The 24,534-nt window shown below is 53.3% G+C and overlaps 1 protein-coding gene across 1 annotated transcript in view; it reads right to left on the minus strand.

Annotated features, from left to right (window-relative positions):
• Nucleotides 1–5,970: 5,970 nt before the first annotated feature.
• Nucleotides 5,971–24,534, minus strand: part of MYO1F (myosin IF) — a 40,299-nt gene continuing 21,735 nt past the window's right edge. Inside the window, exons 11-28 of the mRNA XM_006159939.2 lie at nucleotides 23,170–23,250; nucleotides 22,969–23,055; nucleotides 22,745–22,831; nucleotides 22,055–22,222; nucleotides 20,431–20,516; nucleotides 18,658–18,739; nucleotides 18,033–18,139; nucleotides 16,235–16,333; nucleotides 15,986–16,130; nucleotides 13,766–13,880; nucleotides 13,512–13,681; nucleotides 10,970–11,115; nucleotides 10,397–10,543; nucleotides 10,100–10,248; nucleotides 9,570–9,653; nucleotides 8,422–8,620; nucleotides 8,163–8,332; nucleotides 5,971–6,553 (exon numbers count right to left, since the gene is read on the minus strand). Of these exons, the coding sequence (XP_006160001.1) occupies nucleotides 6,477–6,553; nucleotides 8,163–8,332; nucleotides 8,422–8,620; nucleotides 9,570–9,653; nucleotides 10,100–10,248; nucleotides 10,397–10,543; nucleotides 10,970–11,115; nucleotides 13,512–13,681; nucleotides 13,766–13,880; nucleotides 15,986–16,130; nucleotides 16,235–16,333; nucleotides 18,033–18,139; nucleotides 18,658–18,739; nucleotides 20,431–20,516; nucleotides 22,055–22,222; nucleotides 22,745–22,831; nucleotides 22,969–23,055; nucleotides 23,170–23,250 (2,199 nt within the window). The 3' untranslated portion in view covers nucleotides 5,971–6,476. The remainder of the gene's footprint in view (nucleotides 6,554–8,162; nucleotides 8,333–8,421; nucleotides 8,621–9,569; nucleotides 9,654–10,099; nucleotides 10,249–10,396; nucleotides 10,544–10,969; nucleotides 11,116–13,511; nucleotides 13,682–13,765; nucleotides 13,881–15,985; nucleotides 16,131–16,234; nucleotides 16,334–18,032; nucleotides 18,140–18,657; nucleotides 18,740–20,430; nucleotides 20,517–22,054; nucleotides 22,223–22,744; nucleotides 22,832–22,968; nucleotides 23,056–23,169; nucleotides 23,251–24,534) is intronic.

Here is a 24,534-nt window from a genome sequence, read left to right on the forward strand (position 1 = left end):
GGCCCCCGAAGCCCCGACGACTCGGGCTGAGGCGGCGGCCACTTCCTCGGCGATGCGGGCTCGCGCTCACGTCGGCGCCATTTTCCACCTCCCAGCTCTCGCGAGAGCGGGGGCGGGGCCTACGCAGGGCGTTCCGTGGGGGCGGGGCCTGAGACGGTCGTCCTGCGAACCGCGGGCAAGAACCGAGCGCACTTTGAGTAGTCGGCGCACAGAGATCGCGGATGAGTCGCTTCCGGCCTTGGCGTCCTTGTCCCCAAAATGGGCGCCTTCATTCCCTCCTGCTCTGTCCCGTCACCAGCCCTTCAACGGAGCTACTCAGGGACCCTTCTTGGTTCCCTTTTTGTAGAGAAATTGGCGACAGTTGTCAAATTGATCCGTGCACCTAGTTCTGGAGTTGGAACAGGTCTGTTGTAATAGCGAGGGCGGGGATCAAGTTCAGCTGTTCGTGTTCAGGCTGAACAAAGAGGTGTAGCTTCAGCATAAAGATGTGTGCTTGCCGAAGGACAGGACGGATGAGCAGGTGCAGTCTCTTGTCCATCCTATGCTCCATAGGCGCCTACTGTGTGCTAGGGATTTAGGTGAACAAGGCAGACAACAGTCCTTGCCCTGGGAAGACGTAAAATGGGGATGGGGCAGCAGGTTGCGCAGTGGTTAAGGCACTGGACTCCCACATGGCGGGCCCTGATTCCAGTCCCTGGTGGCTTGCTTTCTCACTACCACTCTCTTTCTGGTGGTTTGGGCGTTGGACTCTCACATGGAAGACTGCACTTCGAGTCCTGAACTTGGAAGCTTGCTTTCCCACTTTCTTTTTCTCTCTCTCTGCTCTCTCAGGTCAAATTAAACAAATAATAATGATAATAATAAGTGAAATAAGGCCGGCAGATGGCGTGGTGATTAAAGGTGCTGGATTCCCATATGACTGACCGGGGTTCGAGTCCCGAACCTGGCAGTTTGCTTTCACACTTTCTGTTTCTTTCACTCTGTCCCTCTCTGGTCAAATTGAAATAAACAAGTGAATAAATAAACAAAGTTAAATAAAATAATTATTTAAAAAGTAATAACTGAAATAAAATAATTATTTAAAATGAATAAAATAGGGATAAGATGAGTCAACAAATGTCTCAAATGAGCCTTGGTCCAATTCAACCCAATAAAGAAACAGAATAAAAGGATGTAATAATGATGGTTAGGTAAACCTCTGTAAGATGACTTTTTTAAAAACAATATATTTACATTTATTTTTTGTTTTTTGGAGAGATTTTCACCGTAGGGCGCGTGCGCTCGCCAGATAGACAGAGAGAGACAGAGAGACAGAAAGCGAGAAATCACCCCCCAGGGGGGATGGTCACGCCGCAATCCCTTCTCCTCCATTCTCCTCTTGGGATCTTGGGCATGCATGCACACGCGCCCGGCGTGAGTTTTAAGCCACCGGGTCCGGGACACGAACCGCGGTCGACTACGTGGGAGTCCAGCGACATAGCCATTACGCTAACTGCTGGATCCCTATTTTTTGTTATTTTAAAAATTTATTATAGGGTACATGAACTCACCAAAGAGAGAGGGGGAAAAATTCTCCTCTTGGGATCTTGGGCATGCATGCACACGCGCCCGGCGTGAGTTTTAAGCCACCGGGTCCGGGACACGAACCGCGGTCGACTACGTGGGAGTCCAGCGACATAGCCATTACGCTAACTGCTGGATCCCTATTTTTTGTTATTTTAAAAATTTATTATAGGGTACATGAACTCACCAAAGAGAGAGGGGGAATATGAGAAAGCAAGACCCCATGTCCAGGACTCAAAGCACTGTCAGCCATGTGGGAGTCCAGTGCCTTAGCGGGCTGTCCCAAGGAGATGAATTCTGAGCTGTTATCTAACCATCAGAAAGAAGGGAGCCAAGGCAAGGTCTTGGGTGCAGAGTGCTCTGGGTACAGGAGACAGTGGTTGCAAATGTCCTGGGCTGTAGGGAGGGGACAAGTTTGTATCTGTCAAGGAACAGAGAGGAGACCAGTGTCGCTGGAGTTGAGTGGAGGCGGGGCGTGGAGGTCAGAAAGTGAATGTGGCAGGGCGAGGGTTCACGCAGGGTCTCGCCAGCAGTGGAGAGAGAGGCTGTGGTTTTTGTAGTAACCGCTGATGAATTTTTAGCAGGGGGAAGTACACCATCTGATCCCTGGCAGTAATTTGGAGAATGGCCATTGAGGGGGGGTGGTAGAATAGATCTTAGATCTCCGATTTCTGTAATACGTGTTTCAGCCATTGGAGAGTGCATTATCTGCAAGGGCAGAGAGATTTCACGTGCGGTGTTATTTCCATCTGTAAAACGCGAGGGACCTGTGTGATCTGCAGAGAATATCTTTAGGAGACATTTTAAAAACTGCTGAGGACCAGCAGGTGGCTCAGTGGTTGGTGGGGCACTGGATTCCTACATGCCGACTGTGGTTTGAGTCCCAGTCCTGGCAACTTGCTTTCTCACTTTCTTGTCTCTCTCTGGTCAAATAATAATAATAATTATTATATTATTATGAATAAAGCTAAATAAAATAATTCTTTTAAAAAACAGAAGAGCAGGAAAAAATTTTAGAGAACTATTGATTTATTTAATTCCATTTGTTATTACTAGGTTTTTTATAGATTTTATTTAACTTTATTTATTTATTTATTTATTTTTAATTTGACCAGAAAGAGAGAGAGAGAGAGAGAGAGAAAGCAAGCCACCAGGTCCAGGACTTGAACTATGTTTGACCATGTGGGAGTCCAGTGTCCATAACCACCACTCCACCTGCCAGCCCCGTTATTATTAGTTTTTAATTTGACCAGCAAGAGAGAGAATGAAAAAGCAAGAAAGGAAACCACCAGGTCTGGGACTCGAACTGTGGTTATCCATGTAGGAATCCAGCACCTCCAACCACCATGCTACCTGCTGGCCTTGAACAGGGAATTTTTTAGGGAGAAAGTGGCTTTTCTTACTTTTGTATCATTTGAATTACATTTTTCTTTCTTTTTTATTGCCAGAGAGCATGTGCACTTACTAGAGACAGAGAGATGGTCAGAGAGGGAGACAGAGAAAGTATACCACAATGAGGTGTGGTCACACTGCAATCCCTTCATTTTCCCATCCTGTCCGGATTTGGGGCACATGCCCAGTGGTTTCTTTCAAGCCACTGGGACTGGGGTTCGAACTGTGCAGTTGGCCACGTGGGATCTGGTTCCTTAACCAGTCCCTGCTTTGGGGGGGACATTGCCTCAGGGGACAGTTTGGATCATGGGACGGGCCCCCATTTTTTTTTTTTTATTACTATTCAAACTCAATGGTTACCAAAAAGGTAATTTTTTTTTGAGATGTGCATGTGCCCTCGCCCGACAGAGACAGAGAGACAGAAAGCGAGAAATCACCCCCCAGGGGGGATGGTCACGCCACAGTCCCTTCTCCTCCGTTCTCTCGGGATCTTGGGCACGCACGCACACGTGCCTGACGTGAGTCTTAAGCCACCGGGTCCAGGACTTAAACCTTGGTTGACTACATGGGAGTCCAACGACATAGCCATTACGCTAACTGCTGGTCCCCCAAAAAGGTCATTTTGATAGTGGAGGTGTGTGTGGTGTGTGTGTGTGTGTGTGTAGGCGAGGCTGGTGCAATCTGGGGAAGGATGGGGTGAGGCCCCAGAAGGGACAGGGACCCAAGGAAGTGAGAGGAGGGGCCGGACTTAAGCAATTTTGTAAGAGTCAACAGGATGTGGGACTGAAGAGTGGGCAGGGCCAGGGCAGCTGAGGTTTGCACTCTGAAATGTCCCTCACCTCCATGCGAGACACTGTCTGTCAAAAGGTGTCAAACCCACTCCCTTGAGCGTCCCCATTGTCCTGCCCAAACATCATTTCCCAAAGGCCCTACTTTCAGGAAATGAGGTGCTCCTCCACCCAGGGCAGGGGGACCACAGGATTGTGCCCCAGAACACCAACAGCGGAGAGCTGTGTGCATGGTGAGCTTGGGGGCTGGGAAAGGAGATAGAAGCCCTGAGTCCTGTTCAGCACCCAGGAAATGCCCAGCTGAGGTGGGTGGTTTCCACAGTCCTTCCCCACCCATGCCCACACGTAGGGCTTTCCGAGAGAGTGAAGCACACCGCGGAGGCTGGGCACTGGCCCAGAGACAGGGCCGGGCAGTGGCGCTGCGGTAAAACAGTACTCCGTGAGGCCGACCCTCGTGGCCAGGTCCTAGCTCGTATCCGGAGACCTCCCAGCGTTCTCTGGGCGTGTGTGTGCCCGTGACCCTGGCTGGCCGAGTTGGGAGGGTAGAGTACAGCATCGAGGCTGTGGGAGCATCCTATCTCTGTCTCTCTTTGTCTCTCACTCCTGGAATGAATAAAAGGACCATGCTAAGCTGACTCCGTGGCCAGGAGGTTAAGGCAGCCAGATCCCCCAGGGATGGATGGCCATGCCATGTGGTTTGAGTCCCAGAACTAGTGGCTTGGGAAACATGCTGGGTACATATGTGTGTGTGCCCCAAATCTTTTGTCTTTTTTTTGAGAGGTTTTTGCTATAGGGCACGTGCGCTCGCCAGACAGAGAGACCGAAAGCGAGAAATCACCCCCCAGGGAGGATGGCCACGTTGCAATCCCTTCTCCTCCATTCTCCTCTCAGTATCCTGGGCACACACACACACGCGCCCAGCGTGAGTTTAAGCCACCGGGTTTGGGACTCGAACCGTAGTCGACTACGTAGGAATCCAGCGACATAGCCATTATGCTAACTGCTGGCCCCTTTTTTTTTTCTAAAGAATTATTTTTTTTATTTAACTTTATTATTATTATTATTATTTTACAGTTTGAACAGAGAGAGAGAAAGTGAGAAAGTAAGCCACCAGGTCCGGGACTCGAACCATGGTCAGCCACATGGGAGTCCAGTGCCTTTAACCACCACGCCACCTGCCAGCTCCCTTCTTTTTTTTTTTTAAGAGAGATTTTTGCTGTAGCACATGTGTGCTCACCAGAGAGACAGAAAAAATGAAAAATCAGACCAGCCGATGGTGTAATGGTTACATCGCTGGACTCCCACATAGTCCTGAACCTGGAGGCTTAAAACTCATGCCAGACGCCTGTGTGTGTGTGTGCCCAAAATCCCAAAAGAGGAAGGACCAGCAGATGGCATAATGGTTACATCACTGGACTCCCACTTAGTTGACTGCAGTTCGAGTCCCAGACCCAGTGGCTTAAAACTCACGCCAGACGTGTGTGCGTGCGTGACCAAGATCTTGGGAGGAGAAGGGATTGCAGCATGTCCATCCCCACTAGAGGGTGATTTCTGGCTTTTTGTCTCTCTGAAGAGTGTATGTTCCCTTATAACGAAGGAGAAGATACTGCAGCATGTCTTCTTCCCCTGGGAAATGATTTCTGGCTTTCTGTCTGTTATCCTCCATTCTCTTCTCGGGATTGTGGGCATGCACGCACACGCACCCAGTGTGTTTCAAGCCTCTGGGTCCGGGACTCAAACAGCATTCAGCCATATAGGAGCCCAGCACCTTAACCACTATACCACCTGCTGGTCCCATGCCCAAAGTCTTGACAGAGTGTGTGTGTGGGGGAGGCGGGGGGGATAGAGAAAGGATTGCAGCATAACCACACCCCATTGGGCCATTAGGGATGCTTTCTCCTCCTTTTCTCTCTCTCTCTCTGGGAAATGCATGGATCCTCTGGCGAATTAAAAAAAAAAAAAAATGTCAGCACCAGTCCTGACCCCAACGGGCCTAGGGAGAAGAGGGTACAGACATGGGATGGGGGCCAGGGGCCAGAAATGGTGAAGGACGGACTGGGGGTGGTGGTCATGCTGGGCTCTGCCTTTCTCTCCAGCATCCGGTCAGGTCCCAGATGAGTCTGATTTAGGGCTGGACCGGAATGGTGGGACCATTTGGGATGGAGCTTCTGGAAGGGAACGTGGGACATATGATATTCAAGCTTTGGGTGGGGGTTGCACACACGAATGCAAGGCCTGGCTGTGTTGTATTTTGGATAACGGAATGTCTCTGAACCTCCGTTTTCCACCTGTGACATGAGCGTATTCACTGTCACTGCCCCTCAGGGTTACAAGAGCATCGTCCTCGTGGTCGCACTCAGTAAGTCAGTTCACGCGTTCCCTCGGCCAATGTTTATTGCCTGGGCGGTGGCAGGAGGGAAGTCAAGCTGGCCAAGGCCCCTTGCCTGGGCCTGGCACCCTGCCGACAGGACAGGACTCACTCGTACTCACAGCTGGGAGGTAGGTTCTGCTCTTAGCCCCCTTTGACATATGCAGAAACGGAGACTTGGATAGCAGGTGTGACGTCGGGGAGGCCAGGATCTGGGAACAGGGGGGCTGCAGTGGCAACCCCCAGACCCAGGGCCTGGGCTAGGGTTGGACCTCCCAGTGCAGCCAAGGTAACCAGGCTCTCGCGGGCAGGGCCTGACTCTCCAGCAGGCGGGTGGGTGGGAGGGCAGGATCTCAGGCCCCAGCTCAGATCTTCTCCACATAGTTTCCGGGGAAGAGGCCCTCCTGGCCATGCAGCCGGCCCTTCCACCAGCCTGACGCATCTATGGGAGAGAAGGAAAAGAGCTTAGGCCGGCAGGCGGCATGCTGGTTAAGGGCGTTGGGCTGGGCTCCCACATGGTTGACCATGGTTGGAGTCCTGGACCTGGAGGCTTGCTTTCTCACTTTCCCTTTCTCTCTCTCTGGTTAAATTAAAATGACAAGAATAACAAAAGGAATTAAATAATTTTTAAAATAATTATTTTATTTAACTTTATTCATTTATTTATTTTATTATGTTTTATTTTGACCAGAGTGGGGGGAGAGAGAGAGAGAGAGAGAGAGAGAAAGTGAGAAAGCAAGCCTCCAGGTCAGGTCCAGGACTTAAACCAGAGTCAGCCACCTGCTGACCCCAATAAATAATTCTTTTAAAAAAATGGGAGCCAGCAGGTGGCTTGGTAGTTACAGGTGCTGGATTCCCACATGGCCAACCACAGTTTGAGTACTGGACCTGGTGGCTTGCTTTCTCACTTTCCCTCTCTCTGTGTCTCTTTCTGGTTAAGTTAAAATAACAACAATAATAAACAAAGTTAAAAAAGAAAGAAAGAAAGAAAGACAGACAGACAGAAAGAAAGAAAGAAAAGAAAAGAGCTTGGGCCGGCAGGTGGCATAGTGGTTAAAGGCACTGGACTCCCACATGGCCAACCACAGTTTAGGTCCCGGACCTGGTGGCTTGCTTTCTCACTTTTTCTTTCTGTGTCTCTTCTGGCCAAATAAATACATAAATAAATAAATAAACTTAAATACGATATTAAAAAAAGAAAAGAGCATGAGACGATGCCCAGCCACCCGGAGATAGCTTTCGTGCCGGCTCTGTGTCTCTCTGAGTCGTTTGCATGTCCCTAACCTGGCACACGTGCCCAAGAGAGTTGTCAATACAGAGGAAAGAAGGAAGGGGGAGGGGGAGGAGGAAAAAAAAAAAGAGTGGCTGGGACCAGCAGCTGGTTCAGTGGTTAAAGCGCTGGGCTCCTACGTGGCTGACCACGGTTCCAGTCCCAGACTGTGACTTGAAACGTAGGCCGTGTGTGTATGAGCGTGCCTGATAACCCAAGAGAATTCTTGAAAAAGAAAAAAAAGGGGGGGGGGGAGGAAAGGAGGGAAGGAAAAAAAGAGGGACCCCTGGTCTTCCCTAACCATTGGCTCCCACGCCTTTTTCTAGACCCTTCCCTTGGGCTTTTCCTCCATCTTGTCATTTCTACAGGCCCCTCCCCTCAGTCCCTGTGGTGGCTGAGAATGACCAGGTCTCCCTAACGTTCCTGGGGCTCCCGGATCTCCCTGTAAAGGGCACTGATGAGTCCCGAGCCCCCTTGGCGGCGGGGGGCAGCTCGGGGGACTGAGCTGAGAGGTGGCCCGGGCCGTCCACTCACAACACCTCCCCTCCTGAGGTTAGCCCTGTGTCTGACAGATAAGAAAATGAGGCCCGTGCACGGGACTGATGCAGTGAGCCCAGACCCCCAGTGTGGCCTAGGAGGGGACCTCCAGACCAGAGCCCCCTAGTATATGCAGCCACTGCTATGGGCCGTGAGCTGGTCACCTCTGTTCTCCCATGGGAAGGGAGTGCCGTGACGGGGGGGGGGCTGCCTGCTGTGTCAGGGTCCCCGTCACTCCCCTCACCTTCCATGAGGATCTCGATGACCTCGTTGACATTGAAGCTCAGCTCGTCCACGTCTTGGCCAATGTACTGGTACAGTGCCCGGCACCTCGGGCCATGTGTCCGAGGCTGGGGTTTGGGTCGGCCCACCCCGGGCACGGGTCGCTGCCCCACGCTGCGCTTTCTCTGCATGCTGTGGGCACAGGGGGTGCTCGTCTCAGCCTCAGATGCTCCCCGGCCCCTGTCCACCTCCTGGGGTTGCCCTCCCCCCCTCACACCAACCCAGCCACGCCCTGGTCAGGCACGTTGAGGAATTCCGTGTTGTGCTCCGAGGGTGGCCGCGCCCGGGGACGTTTGCTGGCCCCCAGAGTTGAGAATGGAGGGCCCTGGGGAGGCCTTTGCGAGCTCCTTCCTCCAGATGTAATCTCCATGGGCAGGGGGCTCCCTCTGGCAGAGGGGGGGACCCCGTTGCGGTCCAGGCCTATGGTGAGAGTAACAGTGGGGACGTTTGTCAGGAGTATTTGAAGAGCACTTGGCTCCAGTTTCCAGTTTGAGGGCGCGAGCAGCCACACTCAGTCCAGCATGGTGCAGGGAGGCCAGAGGGAGGGACCCTGGGCTGGGGGTTGCCTAGAGGGAGCTGTTGCAGGGGCAGATTTCCATCCTTCTCTCGCCTCTGTGAGGGGCGTTTTGCAGGTGGGTCTTCAAGGATGAATAAGATCTCCACAAACAGAGTGGGGATTTGGGAGACAGGGAGAGCAAACAGCCTGAGGCAGAGGCCCAGAGGTAAAAATATATTCAGGGACTTGGCCTATAAGATGTAGTTTGTGGGCCAGCCTGTGGCACGGTGAAGGCAACTAGACCGCCCCCGCCATGGGTGACAGGGTGGTTTGAGTCCTGGATCTGGTGGCAGAGTGGGGATTTGGGAGACAGGGAGAGCAAACAGCCTGAGGCAGAGGCCCAGAGGTAAAAATATATTCAGGGACTTGGCCTATAAGATGTAGTTTGTGGGCCAGCCTGTGGCACGGTGAAGGCAACTAGACCGCCCCCGCCATGGGTGACAGGGTGGTTTGAGTCCTGGATCTGGTGGCGCCCGAAACATGTTGGGCATGTGTGCACGCATGCCTGAAATCCCTAAAGGAGGGCAAGAAGGAAGACAGGATCCTCGTGTGACCGTCCCCCATGGGGAGCGTTTTCTCTCCTTTCCCTCTCTGTCTCTCTGGCCAGTGTATGTGCCTGGTTAGCTGGGGTCAGAATGGAAAGGCTTTAAATTTTGTCTTTATTCTGAATTTTGTCTTTATTCTGCGGGCGATGGGGAGCTAGGGAGAATTCTGGACAGAGGTCAACTGTGCTTATTAGATTCTGTTAAACGACTTAGGTCCTGGGGCACACAAGAAGCAAAGGAAGACATTTGGCAAGAGGAGTGTCCTTACCTCTGGGAGGGCCAGGGGCTGCCCTAGAATGTGGCTGGGCTGACCTTCGGGGTCTCCCCTGGGCCATGCCCTTCCGTGTAGGCTCTGAAATGGACAAGGATGCAGAGACTGCAGCGGTGACCAGACTAGACCAGGCTCTTGGCCCCACCCACAGGCTTCTTTGGCTCCGCCCAAGTCCCCGCCCCCCTCAGGTGTACTAGCTTTGCCAGGCTATTGGCTCCGCCCATTAAGGCCTCACTTATTATGGCTCTGCTCTCTGGGCCCGCCCACTCCAGGACACGCCTCCATGCCTGAGTCAGCTCCCACATTGTTTCTCTGGTCACGCCCCCACATTTCTCGCATATTCATTGGTCACCCCTCCGAGGCCACCTCCTATCTTAGTCTCTCTACAGCCGCACCTCGGTGGGCCCCACCCTCTCTAGACCCGCCCCTACAACTTTGATTGGCCGTCTCTGTGGCCCCGCCCTCTACAGGCTCCGCCTTTTCCTAGCCACCTCCTTGGTTCTGCCCACGGGTACGCGCAGACTCACTGGAGCTCTTGGGCAGCCCGTCACCCACGCTGACCGTGAGGGCCCGGCCGCTGGCCTTAAGCATGGCCACGTCGCCTGAGCCGCGGGAGAAGGTGACGCTGCGGGTGCCGCCTCCGCCCCAACCCTCCTTCTTCACCCGGAACTGTAGTCTATGGGGAAAAGAGGAAGCTTGGAGGCCCCAGCTGGGGGTCCCCCTCTCCACCCCACCGTCTCCGAAGAAGGCGGGTTCGGGACTATGATGAGGGCGCTGGGTCCAGACCAGCCTTCGGGTGGTGCTGGCGGAGGGGTGGGGCGTACGTGTCGCAGAAGGTGAGGGGCAGGGGCCTCCGCGCCGCCTCCTCGAAGCGCTTGCAGAGGAGGCTGATGAACTCGGTCTTGAAAACGCTCTCCAAGAAGCTGTCAGCTGCGTCCTCTTGGAGGATGAAGAAGTCGTCCTGTCGCGTGCTGGGGAGGGGCGGGAGGAAAGGCAGATGAGCGTGACAGGTGGAGGGGGCTGAAGAAATGTCTCCTGAGAAGCAACGGGGTGAGTGGCAGGTGGGGTGGCCAAAGAAATGACTTGTGAGATGCAGCAGAAGAGGATAAAGGGCAAGCGAGGGGTGACACAGGTGGAGGAAAAGGAAAGTGGCAAAGAGCTAGGAAAGGTGGCAACAGAGAAAGTGCAGAAGTGCAGGGAGGGGCCAAGGGGTGGGGACAGAAGCTGTTGGCCACCCAGGATCATTGTAAGTGTGGAGCCAGGTGAACGTGACAGGTGGCGTCACAGGTCCAGAAGCAGGTATGTGACAGAGCAGATGGGGTGCCAAGGATGAAGGCAGCTCTAGATCATGGAGGCAGGTGAGGGTAGCCGTGGGTCAGGTGAGGGCCTGGCCTCACCTGAGGGACACTCCCCGCAGGACCTGGATGTCCAGCTTCTTCTTCAAGACTTCATGCACCTGGCCCTTCTCGGGTCCCTTCTTCACCTTCTCTCGCCCGATCACATACACGCACTTGGGCGTCAGGATCAAGTCTCTCTTGATGGGCTGTGGGGATGCAGGACCAGAGGCTGGTGGCTGGAGCTCTGAGCCTGGGCAGCCCGGCCCCAGAGGACCAACCCCAGTCAGAGGGGTGGTGCTGACTAGTCAGATGAAGATGCACAGGTCAGGTGAGGGGGGGCGTCCCTCCAGGTGAAGGTGGATGAGTGTTAAGTTATGTAAGAAACAGCAAGAGGATATATTGGCTCGAAAAGTGATCAGTGTACAGGTGCAGGGCAGGTGGACCACCTGGTGGACATGGGCGCCCTGGCCAGAGGGGAGCACAGGGACCAGGTGACAGTGCCTGAGTCATGTGACTACGCAGCTCATGTAAAGTATTACGGTTCAGGTGAGGGTATACAAGTCAGGTAGCCAGGTGGCAGTAACAGGTCATGAGAGGCGCCGGGGCAGGCCTGTCTGAACTGTGAGTTTGTACAGGAAGGCAAGTGTGGGTGTACCTGGTGGACGAACATTCCTGGGCCCCGGGAATGTGTATTCCGGGGCCCCGGGAATGTGTATGTAAGTCCGCTGAGGCGTGCCTGTGGTCAGGGCTGCCTGGGTTAGAAGAGGATGTCTGTGGTGGAGATGCCAGCTGTTTAGCCCAAGCGAGAGCATGTAGGTCAGATGGAGAGATAGCTGTGGCCAAAAGTATCTGGACTGGGGCCAGCAGGTGGAGCGGTGGTTAAGGGCATTGGACTCCCACATGGCTGACTGTAGTTCAAGTCCCGTACCTGGTGGCTCGCTTTCTCACTTTCCACTCTCTCTGTCTCTGTTTCTCTTTGATCAAATTAAAATAATGATGATGATGACGATGAAGACAATACAATAAAATAATTATTTTTTAAAAAAGGATTTTATTATTATTATTTTTAATTGACCAGAGAGACAGGGAGAGAGGGAAAGTGAGAAAGCAAGCTGCCAGGTTTGGGGACTCTAACTGTGGTCAGCTACATGGGAGTCCAGACTCTAAAATAATTTTTTTTTTTTTTTGAGAGAGATTTTTGCTATAGGGCACATGTGTTCTCCAGAGAGACAGAGAGACAGAAAGTGAGAAATCACCCCCCAGGGGGGATGGCCATGCTGCGTTCCCTTCTCCATTCTCTTCTCTGGATCTTGGGCATGCACACACGTGGGCTGGGCTTGAGTTTTAAGCTGCTAGATCCAGGACTCGAACTGCAGTCAACTACGTGGGAGTCGATGTAACTGTTATGCCATCTGCTGGTCCCCCTAAAATAGTTCTTTAAAAAAATATCTGGACTAGGTTGAAAGTATACATCTGAGGCTGGCCCCATGGCCTGGTGGTTAAGGGAGCCGGATCCCACATGACCAACTGTGGTCCAAAGCTTGGCCCTGGTGGCTTTTGAAACACATTGGGGGGACCAGCAACTGGTGTAATGGCTATGTTGCTGGACTCCCATGTGGTCGACCACGGTTCAAGTCCCAGATCCGGTGGCTTAAACTCATGCTGGGCGCTTGTGCATGCGTATCCAAGCTCCCGAGAGGAGAATGGAGGAGAAGGGATTGTGGTGTGGCCATCCTCCCTAGGAGGTGATTTCTCGCTTCCTGTCTCTCTGTCTCTCTGGCGAATGCACACACCCTATAGCAAAAACCTCTTCAAAAAAGAAAGAAAGAAAAGAAACACATTGGGTGAATGATGTGTGTGCATGTCTCAAATCCCTACAGGAAGGAGAAATGGGCGAGACAGGATTGTGGTGTGACCATGCCCACCTGGGGGCGTGCTTTCTCCTTCTCCCTGTCTCTCTCTGGCGAACACATATGCCCTCTGGCAATTAAAAAATATACACATTTTGGGGCCAGCAGGTGGTGTGGTGGTTAAGGACACTGGACTCCTCCCACACATCCGACTGTGATTTTGGTCCTGGGCCTGGCGGCTTGCTTTCTCACTTTCTCTCTTTCTCTCTCTCTCTCACTCTGTCTCTATCTCATCAAATGAAAATAAGTAAATAATAAATAAAATTAAATGAACAAAACACATCTGGGCTAGGCTGCTCGGACCAGGTAAGAGTGTACTTTTGGGCAGGTGTGCTTGGGCCAGGTGAAGTGCTATGTAATTGACAGATCTATCTAAGCTGGGTGAAGGTGTACCGAATGTATATGGGTATCCAGGACAGGTAAGGGTGGCCCTATGATCAGGACTTTGGGGTAAGGTCAGCCTGTAGTTGTGGACAGGTGAAGGTATGCCCAAAGGGCAGGTGTGTCCAGACCACACAAGAGCAGATTTGACAGCTAGTTGGGTGTGTTGGAGATCGGTGTGCTGACCCAGGTAAGGGCACACCTGTGATAGGTGAGTCTACACCTCTGGCCAGGTGTGTGCGAGCCAGGGGAGAGTGTGCTTCTGGTGCCAGTGCCAGGCGGGAGCCGTCCCCCCCTGCCAGTGCCCTCACCTTGAAGCGACGGTCATACTTGGTGACTGAGTCTGCAAAGTCCACCCGCTCCCTCTTAGCCAGGAACTGACGCAGCTCTGGCCGCTCCTCCAGCCCCAGGTAGTCCCCGACGAAGTTCCGGTTGATGCTGTTCCGCCTCCGTTCCTTCTTGTTGAGCAGGATGTTGGAAGCTGGAGGGTCGGGGGCAGAGGTCATGGCCCGGTTTCTCCAGGTCCGTCTGTCCCCACCACGAGCCTCCCACTGAGGCCTCTCACCTTCCTCTCGCATCTCCTCGTACTTCCGGACCGCTACGTGGCGCCGCCAGGCTTTCTGGATGGTGCGGGCAAAGCCGTCGAACTTTCTCTCCCGCATCTCCTCCAGGAGGAAGAGCTGGCAAGAGGGAGGGATGGCGGGTCCTGGTGTCTCCCCAGGGGCTGCAGTCTCTGGATTCCCCTGGCCACTCCACCACTCCAGCGCACCCACACCCACGCTCACGTACTGTCATCAAAACAGTTCTGGGGGGTTGGGCCAGCAAGTGGCCTGGTGATAAAAAGGCTCTGGATCGGGAACCAGCAGTTAGCGTAATGGCTATGTCCCTGGACTCCCACGTAGTCGACCGCGGTTCGCGTCTCGGACCCGGTGGCTTAAATCTCACACTGGGCACGTATGCGTGCGTGCCCAAGATCCCGAGAGGAGAATGGAGGAGAAGGGATTGCGGCGTGACCATTCCCCCTGGGGGGTGATTTCTCGCTTTTCTGTCTCTATGTCTCTGTCTGTCTGGCGAGCGCAGGTGCCCTATAGCGAAAACCTCTCCAAAAAAAAAAAAAATTAAGGCTCTGGATCCACATGGCCAACTCTGCAGTTCAAGCCCAAAGCCAGTGGCTTGAGAAACATGCCAGGCACGTGTGTGTGCACGCCCTGAATCCCGAGACGAGAATGGAGAAGGGATTGCTGCCTGGCCATCCCTTCTGGGGTTGATTTTCCAATTTCCCTTTCTCTGTCTCTCTCTGTCTTTTTCCAATGAGCACACAGGCCCCATGGCCAAAAAATAAATAAATAAATACATTGGGGGGGGGGTTAGGCCTGGTGGTGCAGTGGGAACTCAACTGCTTCAACCAATGCTGGATCCATATGGAAAATCACAGGTTTGGTTCCCTGGTCTACCAGCTGCCTCAACTACCACGTCACTGGCTAGCTCAAAAGTCCTCCCTTTGGAGGTCACAGATAGCGTGGTGGTTGATGCTGGACACTCCCACATGGCTGACCATGGTTCGAGTCCTGGACCTGTTGGCTTGGTTTCTCCTTTCCCAGCTCTCTTTCTCTGCGTTTCTCTCTGATCAAATTAAAATAAACGAATGAGGGACCAGCAGTTGACGTAATGGCTATGTCACTGGACTCTCATGTAGTCAACCACGATCCGGTGGCTTAAACTCACACCCAGCACGTGTGCGTGCGTGCCCAAGATCCCGAGAGGAGAATGGAGGAGAAGGGATTGCGGCGTGACCATCCCCCCTGGGGGGGTGATTTCTCACTTTCTATGTCTCTGTCTCTCTCTGTCTTTCTGGCGAGCGCACGTTCCCTAGAACAAAAACCTCTCCAAAAATAAATGAATGGATGAATGAATGAATACATATAATTAAATAATTTTTATTAATTATTTAATACATATAATTAAATTTTTTTTATTTAAAAAAAAAATCCTCCCTTTGACATTAGTCCCAGGCCTAGGAACTCATTGAGTTCATGAATGAAGGAATGAAAAGGAGAAAGGACAAAATAAAAGGCAGAAGAATGGAAAGGCAAAAGGAAAGGAGAAAAGACCACGGAGGAACAAAGAAAAGAGATGGAGGAGAGGGAGAAGGAAGGGAAAGGCGAAAGAAGGCCTTTGGAGATAAGTAAGGCATCCTCCATCCTCCTCTCTTCCAAGCCATGGGGTTCTCTCACTTCCTGGCCACCAAGGACTGTCCTTTTGTTTTAAGAATTATTTTATTTAACTTTACTTAATTTTGACCAGAGAGGAACAGAGAGAGAGAGAGAGACAGAAAGTGAGAAAGCAAGCCGCCAGGTCTGGGACTCGAACCACGGTCAGCCATGTGGGAGTCCAGTGCCCTTAACCACCACACTACCTGCTGCTAGCCCTGTGAAGAATTATTTTTCTTTAATAGTATTACTATTTTTTAATTCAACCAGAGAGAGAGAAAGGGAAAGTGAGAAAGCAAAGCCACCAGGTCTGGGACTTGAGCCACAGTCACTCATGTGGGAGTCCAGCGCCCTAACCACCACACCACCTGCCGGCCCCCATACTGGTGTGCCTTTCTAGCTGCTGGAGGCTGAGATTCGAATCGCACTTGACCATGTGGGATCTGGCTCCCGTAGCCACAGGTCACAGGGCTGGCCCTGGGTGGCTCTTTCTACCTCTCTGTGTCTCGTTTCTCTCTCTCTCTCTCTCTCTCTCACACACACACACACACACACACACACACACACACTCTTACCGACTCAGGGTTCTTGACGAAGACCTTGGTGCTGCCCATCTGGTACTGGTCGGGCTCCATGTTGACCGCCCGAAGTAGATGCTGGACACCCTGGCGCTCGTCCCCGTGCCACCGCGGCCACGTCTCAGGGGTCAGAATGGCGTACCTGGGGACAGGGCCAAGGTGTGGGAGGGTGCGGAGCGGAGTGGAGCGGCTGACTTGGATCAGTCCACTGGGGGGACGGTCAGGCCTGGGAACGGGGTGCCTCACCTCTGCAGGAACTTGGAGAACTGGCGGCGGTAGGCGAAGCCCGCCCTGCGCACCCTGATGTTCTCCTTCAGGCCCAGGTACTCCACCTGGTGCTTGACCCTGTGGGGAGGCAGCTCGGTCATGGGGCAGGGTAGGGCAGCGGGCAGTGCTTCACCAGTTCTGAGAATGTGGGTGGGGGATGGGCTCAGGAAAGGAGCAGGCTGCCTCTAAGTAAAATGTGCCAGGGCCAGCAGGTGGCCTGGTAGCTGAGGCTCTGGGCTCCTACATGGCCGACCATGGTTCAAGTCCTGGACCTGGCAGTTTGCTTTCTCACTTTGTCTCTCTCTCTTTCTCTCTCACTATCCCTCTTTGGTCAAATTAAAATAAAATAAATACATAAAGTTAAATAACTCTTTTTAAAATTATTTAATTTAATTTAATTTATTCATTCATTTATTTTAATTTGACCAGAGAGAGAGAGAGATAGAGGGAAAATGAGAAACAAGTCCACCAGGTCTGAGACTTGAACCATGGTCGGCCATGTGAGAGTGTCCAGAGCCTTAATCACCATGCCACCTGCTGGTCCCAAAAATAATTTTTTAAAATAAAATGTGATGGGGGAGGGGGACCAGTAGGTGGCATAGTGGTTAAGGTGCTGGACATTCATTCCCATATGACAAACCATGGTTCGAGTCCTGGACCTGATGGCTTGCTTTCTCTCTCCTCTCTCTCTCTGTGTTTCTCTCTGGTCAGATTTTTAAAAAAATGAGTGAACGAATAAATAAAATCAAATAAATAATTCTTAAAAAAATGTTTTTTAATGTGGTCAGGACCAGCAGTTGGCGTAATGGCTATGTCACTGGACTCCCCTGTAGTTGACCACAGTTCAAGTCCCGGACCCAGTGACTTAAACTCATACCAGGCGCATGTGCGTGCATGCCCAAGATCCCAAGAGGAGAATGGAAGAGAAGGGATTGTGGCATGGCCATCCCCTCTGGGGGTGATTTCTCACTTTCTGTCTCTCATTATCTCTCTTTCTAGTGAGTGCACATGCCCTGTAGCGAAAAGCTTCTCAAAAAAAAAAAAAAAAAGTGGTAAGGCTCTGGACTCCCATGGTGGACCACAGTTTGAGTCCCGGACCTGGCAGCTTGAAACTCACATTGGGCACACGTGTCTGCATGCCCCAAATCCCAGGAGGAGAACGGAAGAGAAGGGATTGCAGCATGGTATTCCCTTCTGGGGGGTGATTTCTCACTTTCCCTCTCACTGTCTTGCTCTGTCTCTCTGGCGAGTGCATGCACACTACAACGAAAACCAAACAAAACAGAAACCCAAACCAGAAAATGCACCAGCCACTTGGTACAGTGGTTAAGGTGGCCAGATCCCACATGGCTGGACCCGGGGCTTGAAAAACCCACCAGGCACCTGCGTGTGTGTGCCCCAAACCCGGAGAGAATGGAGAAGGGATTGTGGCATGGCCATCCCCCCTGGGGGGTGATTTCTGACTTGAAAAAAGTAAAAAAAAAAAAAGATGAGGACAGACCTGGGGTCTGGGGGTGTCTGGGGTCTGGGGGAGATGTCCCTGCTCTCCTGGTGGCCATTCTGGTGCCAGTCCTGTAGATGGGGTCTGGGGAATCCTGGGTGGTTGTTAACCTTGGGTCATCCCAGGAGCCGCAGGGGTCTTGCCAGTTCTGAGTGTAACCCCGGGGCCCTGAGAGGTTTCACCCTGGTCCTAGGGTTCTGCCCAGGCATGGGTCCTAGAAGTGGGTGTCTGTCTGGGACTTGGGCGGCCAGGCTAGGCCAGGATGTGGGGACTCACCGGCTCTCTTCCCAGTCTCGGGGCCTCTTGGTCTCGTTGGGCTTGATGCAGCGGATATAATGGGGTGTGCACTTTTTCAGTGTGGCCACCAGGTCATTGGCTTGTTTCTGAGGCAGAGGAGAAAGTGGGGGTGGGACCCTCTGGTCACCTCATCTCCCCACGGTGGATACGGCCCCAAGAGACAGAGACGCCTGGGCGGGGGCGCTGGGGGGAGACTGGTGACTGGCGAGCCACGGGGCCAGACATCCCTCTGTTCACACAGCCTGTGGGTGGAGTGGTCCCATCTGCCACAGTCACCGCGAGCATGGTGCCTGCTAGCCCAGATCACAGCACGCAGGGCACGCCACCCGGGGCCTCTCTGCCTGTCCTGCAGCGGCCCGGGACTTGGGAAGTAGGGAGTCATGTGTGTGTGCCAGAGAGGTCAGCCTTGGGTTGCCTTTCCATTGCTGGGAGTGCAGTGGGGGTAAGTGGGACCAGCAGGTGGCGCGGTGGTCAAGGGCGCTGGACTCTTACATGGCCCACAGCGGTTCAAATCCTAGATTTGATGGCTTGAAACTCACACCCTGGCAGGGTGGGGGGCCACCCCTTGTCCCACTCGACTCCCCCACGCCCTCCTCCTGCTTACCTTGATCTTAGAGCCCGCGGTGCTGGGGCGGCCCTTCTTGTCTATGTCCAGCTTCTCAGGAAAGAGCATCCGGAGGAAGGCCCTGGGGAGGGAGAGGCGGGGTTGGAGGGGTGCTGGAACCCCGTAGTGCCCTCCCCCACAGGGGAGGCTACCTGGTTCCTGAATGTCAGATATGGCTGTCCCTGAATGTGGAGTCGGGTGAGGCAGTGATGGGCCAGACAGGGAGGGTTGGTTTTGTCCTTCACTTTTTAAAAAAAGAATGATTGTATTTAACTTAATTAATTAATTAATTGATTGATTGGTCAGAGAGGGACAGAGTAAGAGAGAGGGAAAATGAGAATGCAAGCTGCCAGGTCTAGAACTAGAACCATGGTCAGCCACGTGGGAGTCCACGGCCCTTAACCACCACGCCACCTGCTGGCCTCTATGGGCACTTTTTTTTGAAAAAAAAAAGAATTATTTTGGAGGACCAGCAGTTAGCGTAATGGCTATGTCACTGAACTCCCATGTAGTCGACTTCGCCTCCCGGACCCGGTGGCTTAAACTCATGCCGGGCGCATGTGCGTGCGTGCCCAAGATCCCGAGAGGAGAATGGAGGAGAAGGGATTGCGGCGTGGCCACCCCCCCAGGGGGTGATTTCTCGCTTTCTGTCTCTCTGTCTCTCTCTTTCTTTCTGGCGAACCCAAGTGCAAAAAAAGCCCTTCACACACACACAAAAAAAAACCTAAAAGAAATAATTATTTTTGGACCAGCAGGTGGACACTCCCGCATGGCCAACCTTGTTTTGAGTTCAGAACCTGGTGGTTTCTCTTCTCACTTTCCCTCTCTGTCTCTCTGTCTCTGTCTCTCTTGTCAAATTAAAATAAATGAATGAATTATTTAAAGAATTATTTTCTTTAACTTTATTTATTATTATTATTTCAATTTGACCAGAGAGAGGAAAAATGAGAAAGACAGAGAGAGAGAGGAAGTGAAGCTGCCAGGTCCAGAATTTGAACCATAGTCCTCCACGTGGGAGCCCAGAGCTCCTAACCACCACACCACCTGCTGGCCCCATTTATGTGGATTTTAAATTAAATTAATGAATTAATTTATTTTGAAGTTTTTGCTATAAGTTGTGTGCACCCTCCAGAGAGAGACAGACACAGGGAAAGTGAGAAGTCATCCCCCCAAAGAGGATGGCCACTCCGCAATCCCTTCTCCTGCATTCTCCTCTTGGGATTTGGGGCATGCATGCACACATGCCTGGCATGAGTTCAAGCCACTGGGTCTAGGACTCAAATCACAGTCGGCCATGTAGCGGTCCAGTGCCTTAGCCATCATACCACCTGGTGGCCCTGATTTTTGTTTATAAATGTGGTAAAGTGTAGGTGTACTCATCAGAAAGACACAGAGAGAGTGAGGGAGAAGGAGGAAGCACCCCATACGAGGCAGGGTCCTGCCATCACCCCTTCTCCATTTCCTTCTCCTTTCAGGAGCACGCGCACACACGCCCCTGCACTGGTATATTTCTCAAGCTGCCAGGTCCGGGACTTGAACCTCATAGCTGGCCATGTGCGATCCAACCTCCTTAACCTCCACGCCACTGCTGTCCTGCCTCCTGTTACTTTTCACATCAGAACCAGTCAATAGAAACACTGTCCCTGCCGCTGGCCACCTGGACAAAGTCCGGGGTGTAGAGGGGGCTCTGGGAGGAGGGTGGTCCCTGGCCCTCTCCCGCATCCCCGCGGAGGGTTCTGTTTGGAGGAAGCCCTGGCGCCCGGGCCCACTCACTGCTCACTGGTCTGCATCAGCTCTATGAGGTCGGAGAAGAGGACGTCTCTGTTCCTCTCGCAGAAGCCGCTGACATCATAGGAGACCTGGAAAGAGGCAGTGTTGGGGTCATGGGGGGCTGACATCTGCGTGTGGGGGCGTGCCTACAGCCCATGCGGTCAGAGGTCCCATGGAGCCTGCTCTGGGGTGAGGGATGGGGGTTGCTGACTGCAGGGGTGGAGGTAGGGAATCCACAGCTCCAAATTGGGCTTGGGAGGTTGTTGCATCCCTTGGGCCCCGTGGCCATCTCTGGGAGTCTGGGGGCTGCAGGGCAGGTCAGAGGTGAGGGGAGGTGGGACTGGGAGCTGTAGTGGAAGCGGTGGGGTGGGCATGGGGATTGGGGTGGGGGTTGGGGGTTGAAGTTGGAGCCCAGATTGGTGGGTGGGAGGTTGCAACTGGGGCACTGGGACACCCCGGGTTGGGATGTACTACTTAATGTAGAGTCAGGACGTTAGACTGGGGGTCTGTGTCCTAATGAACTGGGGGGCTGGGGCTGTGTTGGGAGGGATTACCATCCTGGCTGGGGAATCCCTGGCAGGGGTGGGGTCTTCCATGGGTGTTGTGGGCTGGGTCTGCTCCCTAAGGTGGGGACTCTGCAGACCTGCTCAGGGTTTTTGCCGCCCTGGGGAGCCCTGGCCCATGTCAGTGATTCGTGGGAGGCAATAAAGATGTGTGTGGGGGGGTGTCCCTGGAAACGTCTGCTGTCCAGTGAGGTCACGGGAGCATGAGGAGGAGGAGCTGTGGCCAGGGTCAGAGGGCAGTCAAGTCTGTAGTTTTGGGTAGGGGTCCGGCCATTTCCAGGGCTGGCAGCTTATAGCACGGGTCTGGTGGCCTTCAGGGGATTTGTTCTCCAAATGGGGATCAGCAGGTGAGGGGTCGTGTGTTGAGTCAGGAGTTATACCTCCTATTAAAGTTTTGGGGCATTGGAACCAGTAGTTGGCTTATGGCTATGTTGCTGGACTCCCATGTAGGCGACCGCGGTTCAAGTCCCAGACCCAGCAGCTTAAACTCACGCTGGGAGCATGTGCATGTGTGCCCAAGATCCTGAGAGGAGAATGGAGGAGAAGTGATTGTGGCGTGGTCATCCACCCTGGGGGTGATTTCTCGCTTTCTGTCTCTCTGTCTCTCTCTGCCCTTCTGGCAAGTGCACGTGCCCTATAGCAAAAACCTCTCCGGAAAAAAAATAGTTTTGGGGGGGTCTGCAGGCAGAGGTGAGGGCCCTGGTCATCTGTTGTCCACCGTGAGGTCCTAGAGGATATTAGGGGGAATCTTTCCTATCCTAAAGGGGAGCTGCCCTGTTGCAGGAGAAGCGTGGCCTTGATCAGGGACCAGTGAGTTTCTGCAGCTCTGGCTGAGGGTCCATGGCAGTATCTAGGCCAGTTTGGTGGCTGGAGAGTTTCTGGGGTCAGTGGGAGGGACCTGTATTTCGGGGCGGGGCGGGGCCGGCCGGGAGGGGCGGGGTTTGGGTTCAGGCAGGTTCTTTGCAGCCTGGAGGTTGGAAGCTGCACCGTGGAGCCCCTGGCGACTATGAGGAGTACATGGGGGGACCAGGACCGGACGGGACCGGGCAGACAGGCCGACGCACTTTGCCCGCGTAGTGATGGATGACGAAGCCGGCGCTCCAGCTGTTGAAGTGTTCGTGGGTGCCCACGGCCCCCTGCAGCTTCTGCAGCAGCGTCTGGTCCGCGCCGCCGCCCGTGGCGTGCATGGTGGCGCACACGTCGTCCAGCACGCTCATGATGCCCGGCGGGTTCTGCAGGGCGTGGGGAGGTGGGCAGGCGCTCAGGCTGGCCCCACCCGGCCATGCCCTGCCCTGCCCTACCTCACCCCGTTTATCTGCACCGAGGCGGGGGGTGAGGGCTGGGAGTGCTGGGTGGGGTGGGGAGGAAGAGCTGGAAGAATGGAAAGGGCTAGAATTGGGAGGGAAACTTGCAAATAAATACAACCGCAAATGTGGTGGTGGTGGTGGGGGAACTGTGGAAGCTTCAGGAGCGGGTGAGATCCCATAAGAGATCCAGGTCCCTTTCCCTTCCCCATACTAGGATCACTGAGTGGCGAACCTGCCAACTTTAACCCCTTTGATTCCGCACAAGACTGCCCACAGAAATGCTTGTTGAGTGAGTAAGTGATGAAGGGAAGGGGGGATATTTCATTTGTGTCCCAGTTGCCAGGCAGACAGGGTAGAGAGAGGCCCTAAGGTGGCCATCACCCCCTCCCAGGTCTCCCAGGCTCAGCTCAGGGCCCAGGGGTCCCCTCAGCACGTGGCCACCCTCACCAGTTTGTTTTCGATGAGGTCACAGACAATTTTGTTGTTGAAGTACTGGATGGGGGTCCAGCGGATGCCCTCCTGCACGTACTCCTCCTGGGGGTAGCAATGAGGGCAGAGATGGGGGGCAGGTGAAGGAGATGTGGCCAGTGCCCCCCAGGAGCCTCCCTCCCACCGGGATCCCTCTACCCCCAGTGGTCCCCACCCCTGGCCCCCTGGCCGCCTCTGCCCACCTGCTCGGCCTTCAGAGTGAGTTCGATAAAGATTTGCTGCAGCTTCTCGTTGACGAAGTTGATGCAGAACTGCTCGAAGCCATTTTTCTGCCAAAAGAGAAGGGTCCTTCCCTCAGTGGGCAGACCCGGAGGCCCCATGGCTGCTGGGCTGCCTGGGGGTTTCAGGGAGGACAGGATGAGTGCCAGGGGCAGGGCCCGTACCTGGAAGATCTCAAAGCCGTAGATGTCGAGCACACCAATGCTGTACTCCTCCTGGGGCTTCTGCATAGCGCGGTTGATGGCCTGGGACACGGGCGGGGACAGAGGGGCGTGGGCCTTGGTCCTGCCTGCACCTGCCTGACAGCCTCTCTCTACTCTCTGGTGGTGGTGGCGGGGTCTGCCATGTTGCAACCCTCCTGCCCCGGCCTCCCCAGCAGCTCGGACCACAGGTGCACACCACCACGCCCGGCTCTTTCAGACAGAGTCTCGCTATGCTCCCAGGCTGGCCTTGAGTTCAGGATTCTCCTGCTTCGGCCTCCTGAGTAGCTGGGACCATAGGTGCGTGTCTCAGCACCTCGCTTTATTTATTTATCTGTGCATTTTTAAATTTGCTGTAAGGTGCATGTGCTGGTGGGAGAGACACAGAGAAAGAGAGAGGGATGGGGCCAGCAGGGAGCATGTTGATTGGGGCACTGGACTCTAATATGGCCAACGTGGTTCGAGTCCCAGACCTAGCAGCTTGCTTTCTCACTCTCTCTCTCTCTGGTGGGTGCATGTACCCTGAAAAAAATGATTTAATTTTATTTATTGTTATTGTTTTAAAATTTGCTATAGGGCGTGTGCACTCACCAGAGAGAGACAGGGAGAGAGACAGTGAGAAAGCAAGTCACCAGGTCCAGGACTCGAACCATGGTCAAACATGTGGGGTGGTCCACACCTTAATCACCACACCACCTCATGGCCCCACCCTGTAGTAAATTAAATAGTAATAATAAATAAAATTAGGGACCAGCAATTAGTGTAATGGCTATGTCGCTGGACTCCCATGTAATCGACTGTGGTTCGAGTCCCGGACCCAGCAGCTTAAACTCCCGCCAGGCGCCTGTGTGTGTGCGTGCCCAAGATCCCGAGAGGAGAATGGAGGAGAAGGGATTGTGGCATGGCCATCCCCCCCGGGGGGTGATTTCTCACTTTCTGTCTCCGTCTCTCTCTTTCTGGCGAGTGCACACACCCTATAGCAAAAACATCTCCAAAATAAATAAATAAATAAATAAAATTAAGTAGATAATTATTTTAAAAATGAGAAAAAAAAAGAGAGAGAGAAAGAGAAAGTAAGAAAACACCCCCCTCCCCCCAGTGGGTGAGGGCATCTTATGATCCCTTCTCCTCCATTCTCCTCTTGGGATTTGGGGCATGCACGCACATGTGCCCAGTGTATTTTTAAAGCCACTAATTCTGGGACTTGAACCACACAGTTGGCCATGTGGGATCCAGCTGCCTTAACCACCACCCACCTGGCTGGCTCTTCTTTTCTTTCTCTCTCTCTTCTTTTAGACAGAGATTTTTGCTATAGGGCAAGTGTACTTG

Source organism: Tupaia chinensis, unplaced genomic scaffold, assembly GCF_000334495.1.
Source record: "Tupaia chinensis unplaced genomic scaffold, TupChi_1.0 Scaffold000668_1, whole genome shotgun sequence".
Classification (NCBI taxonomy): Eukaryota; Metazoa; Chordata; class Mammalia; order Scandentia; family Tupaiidae; genus Tupaia; species Tupaia belangeri.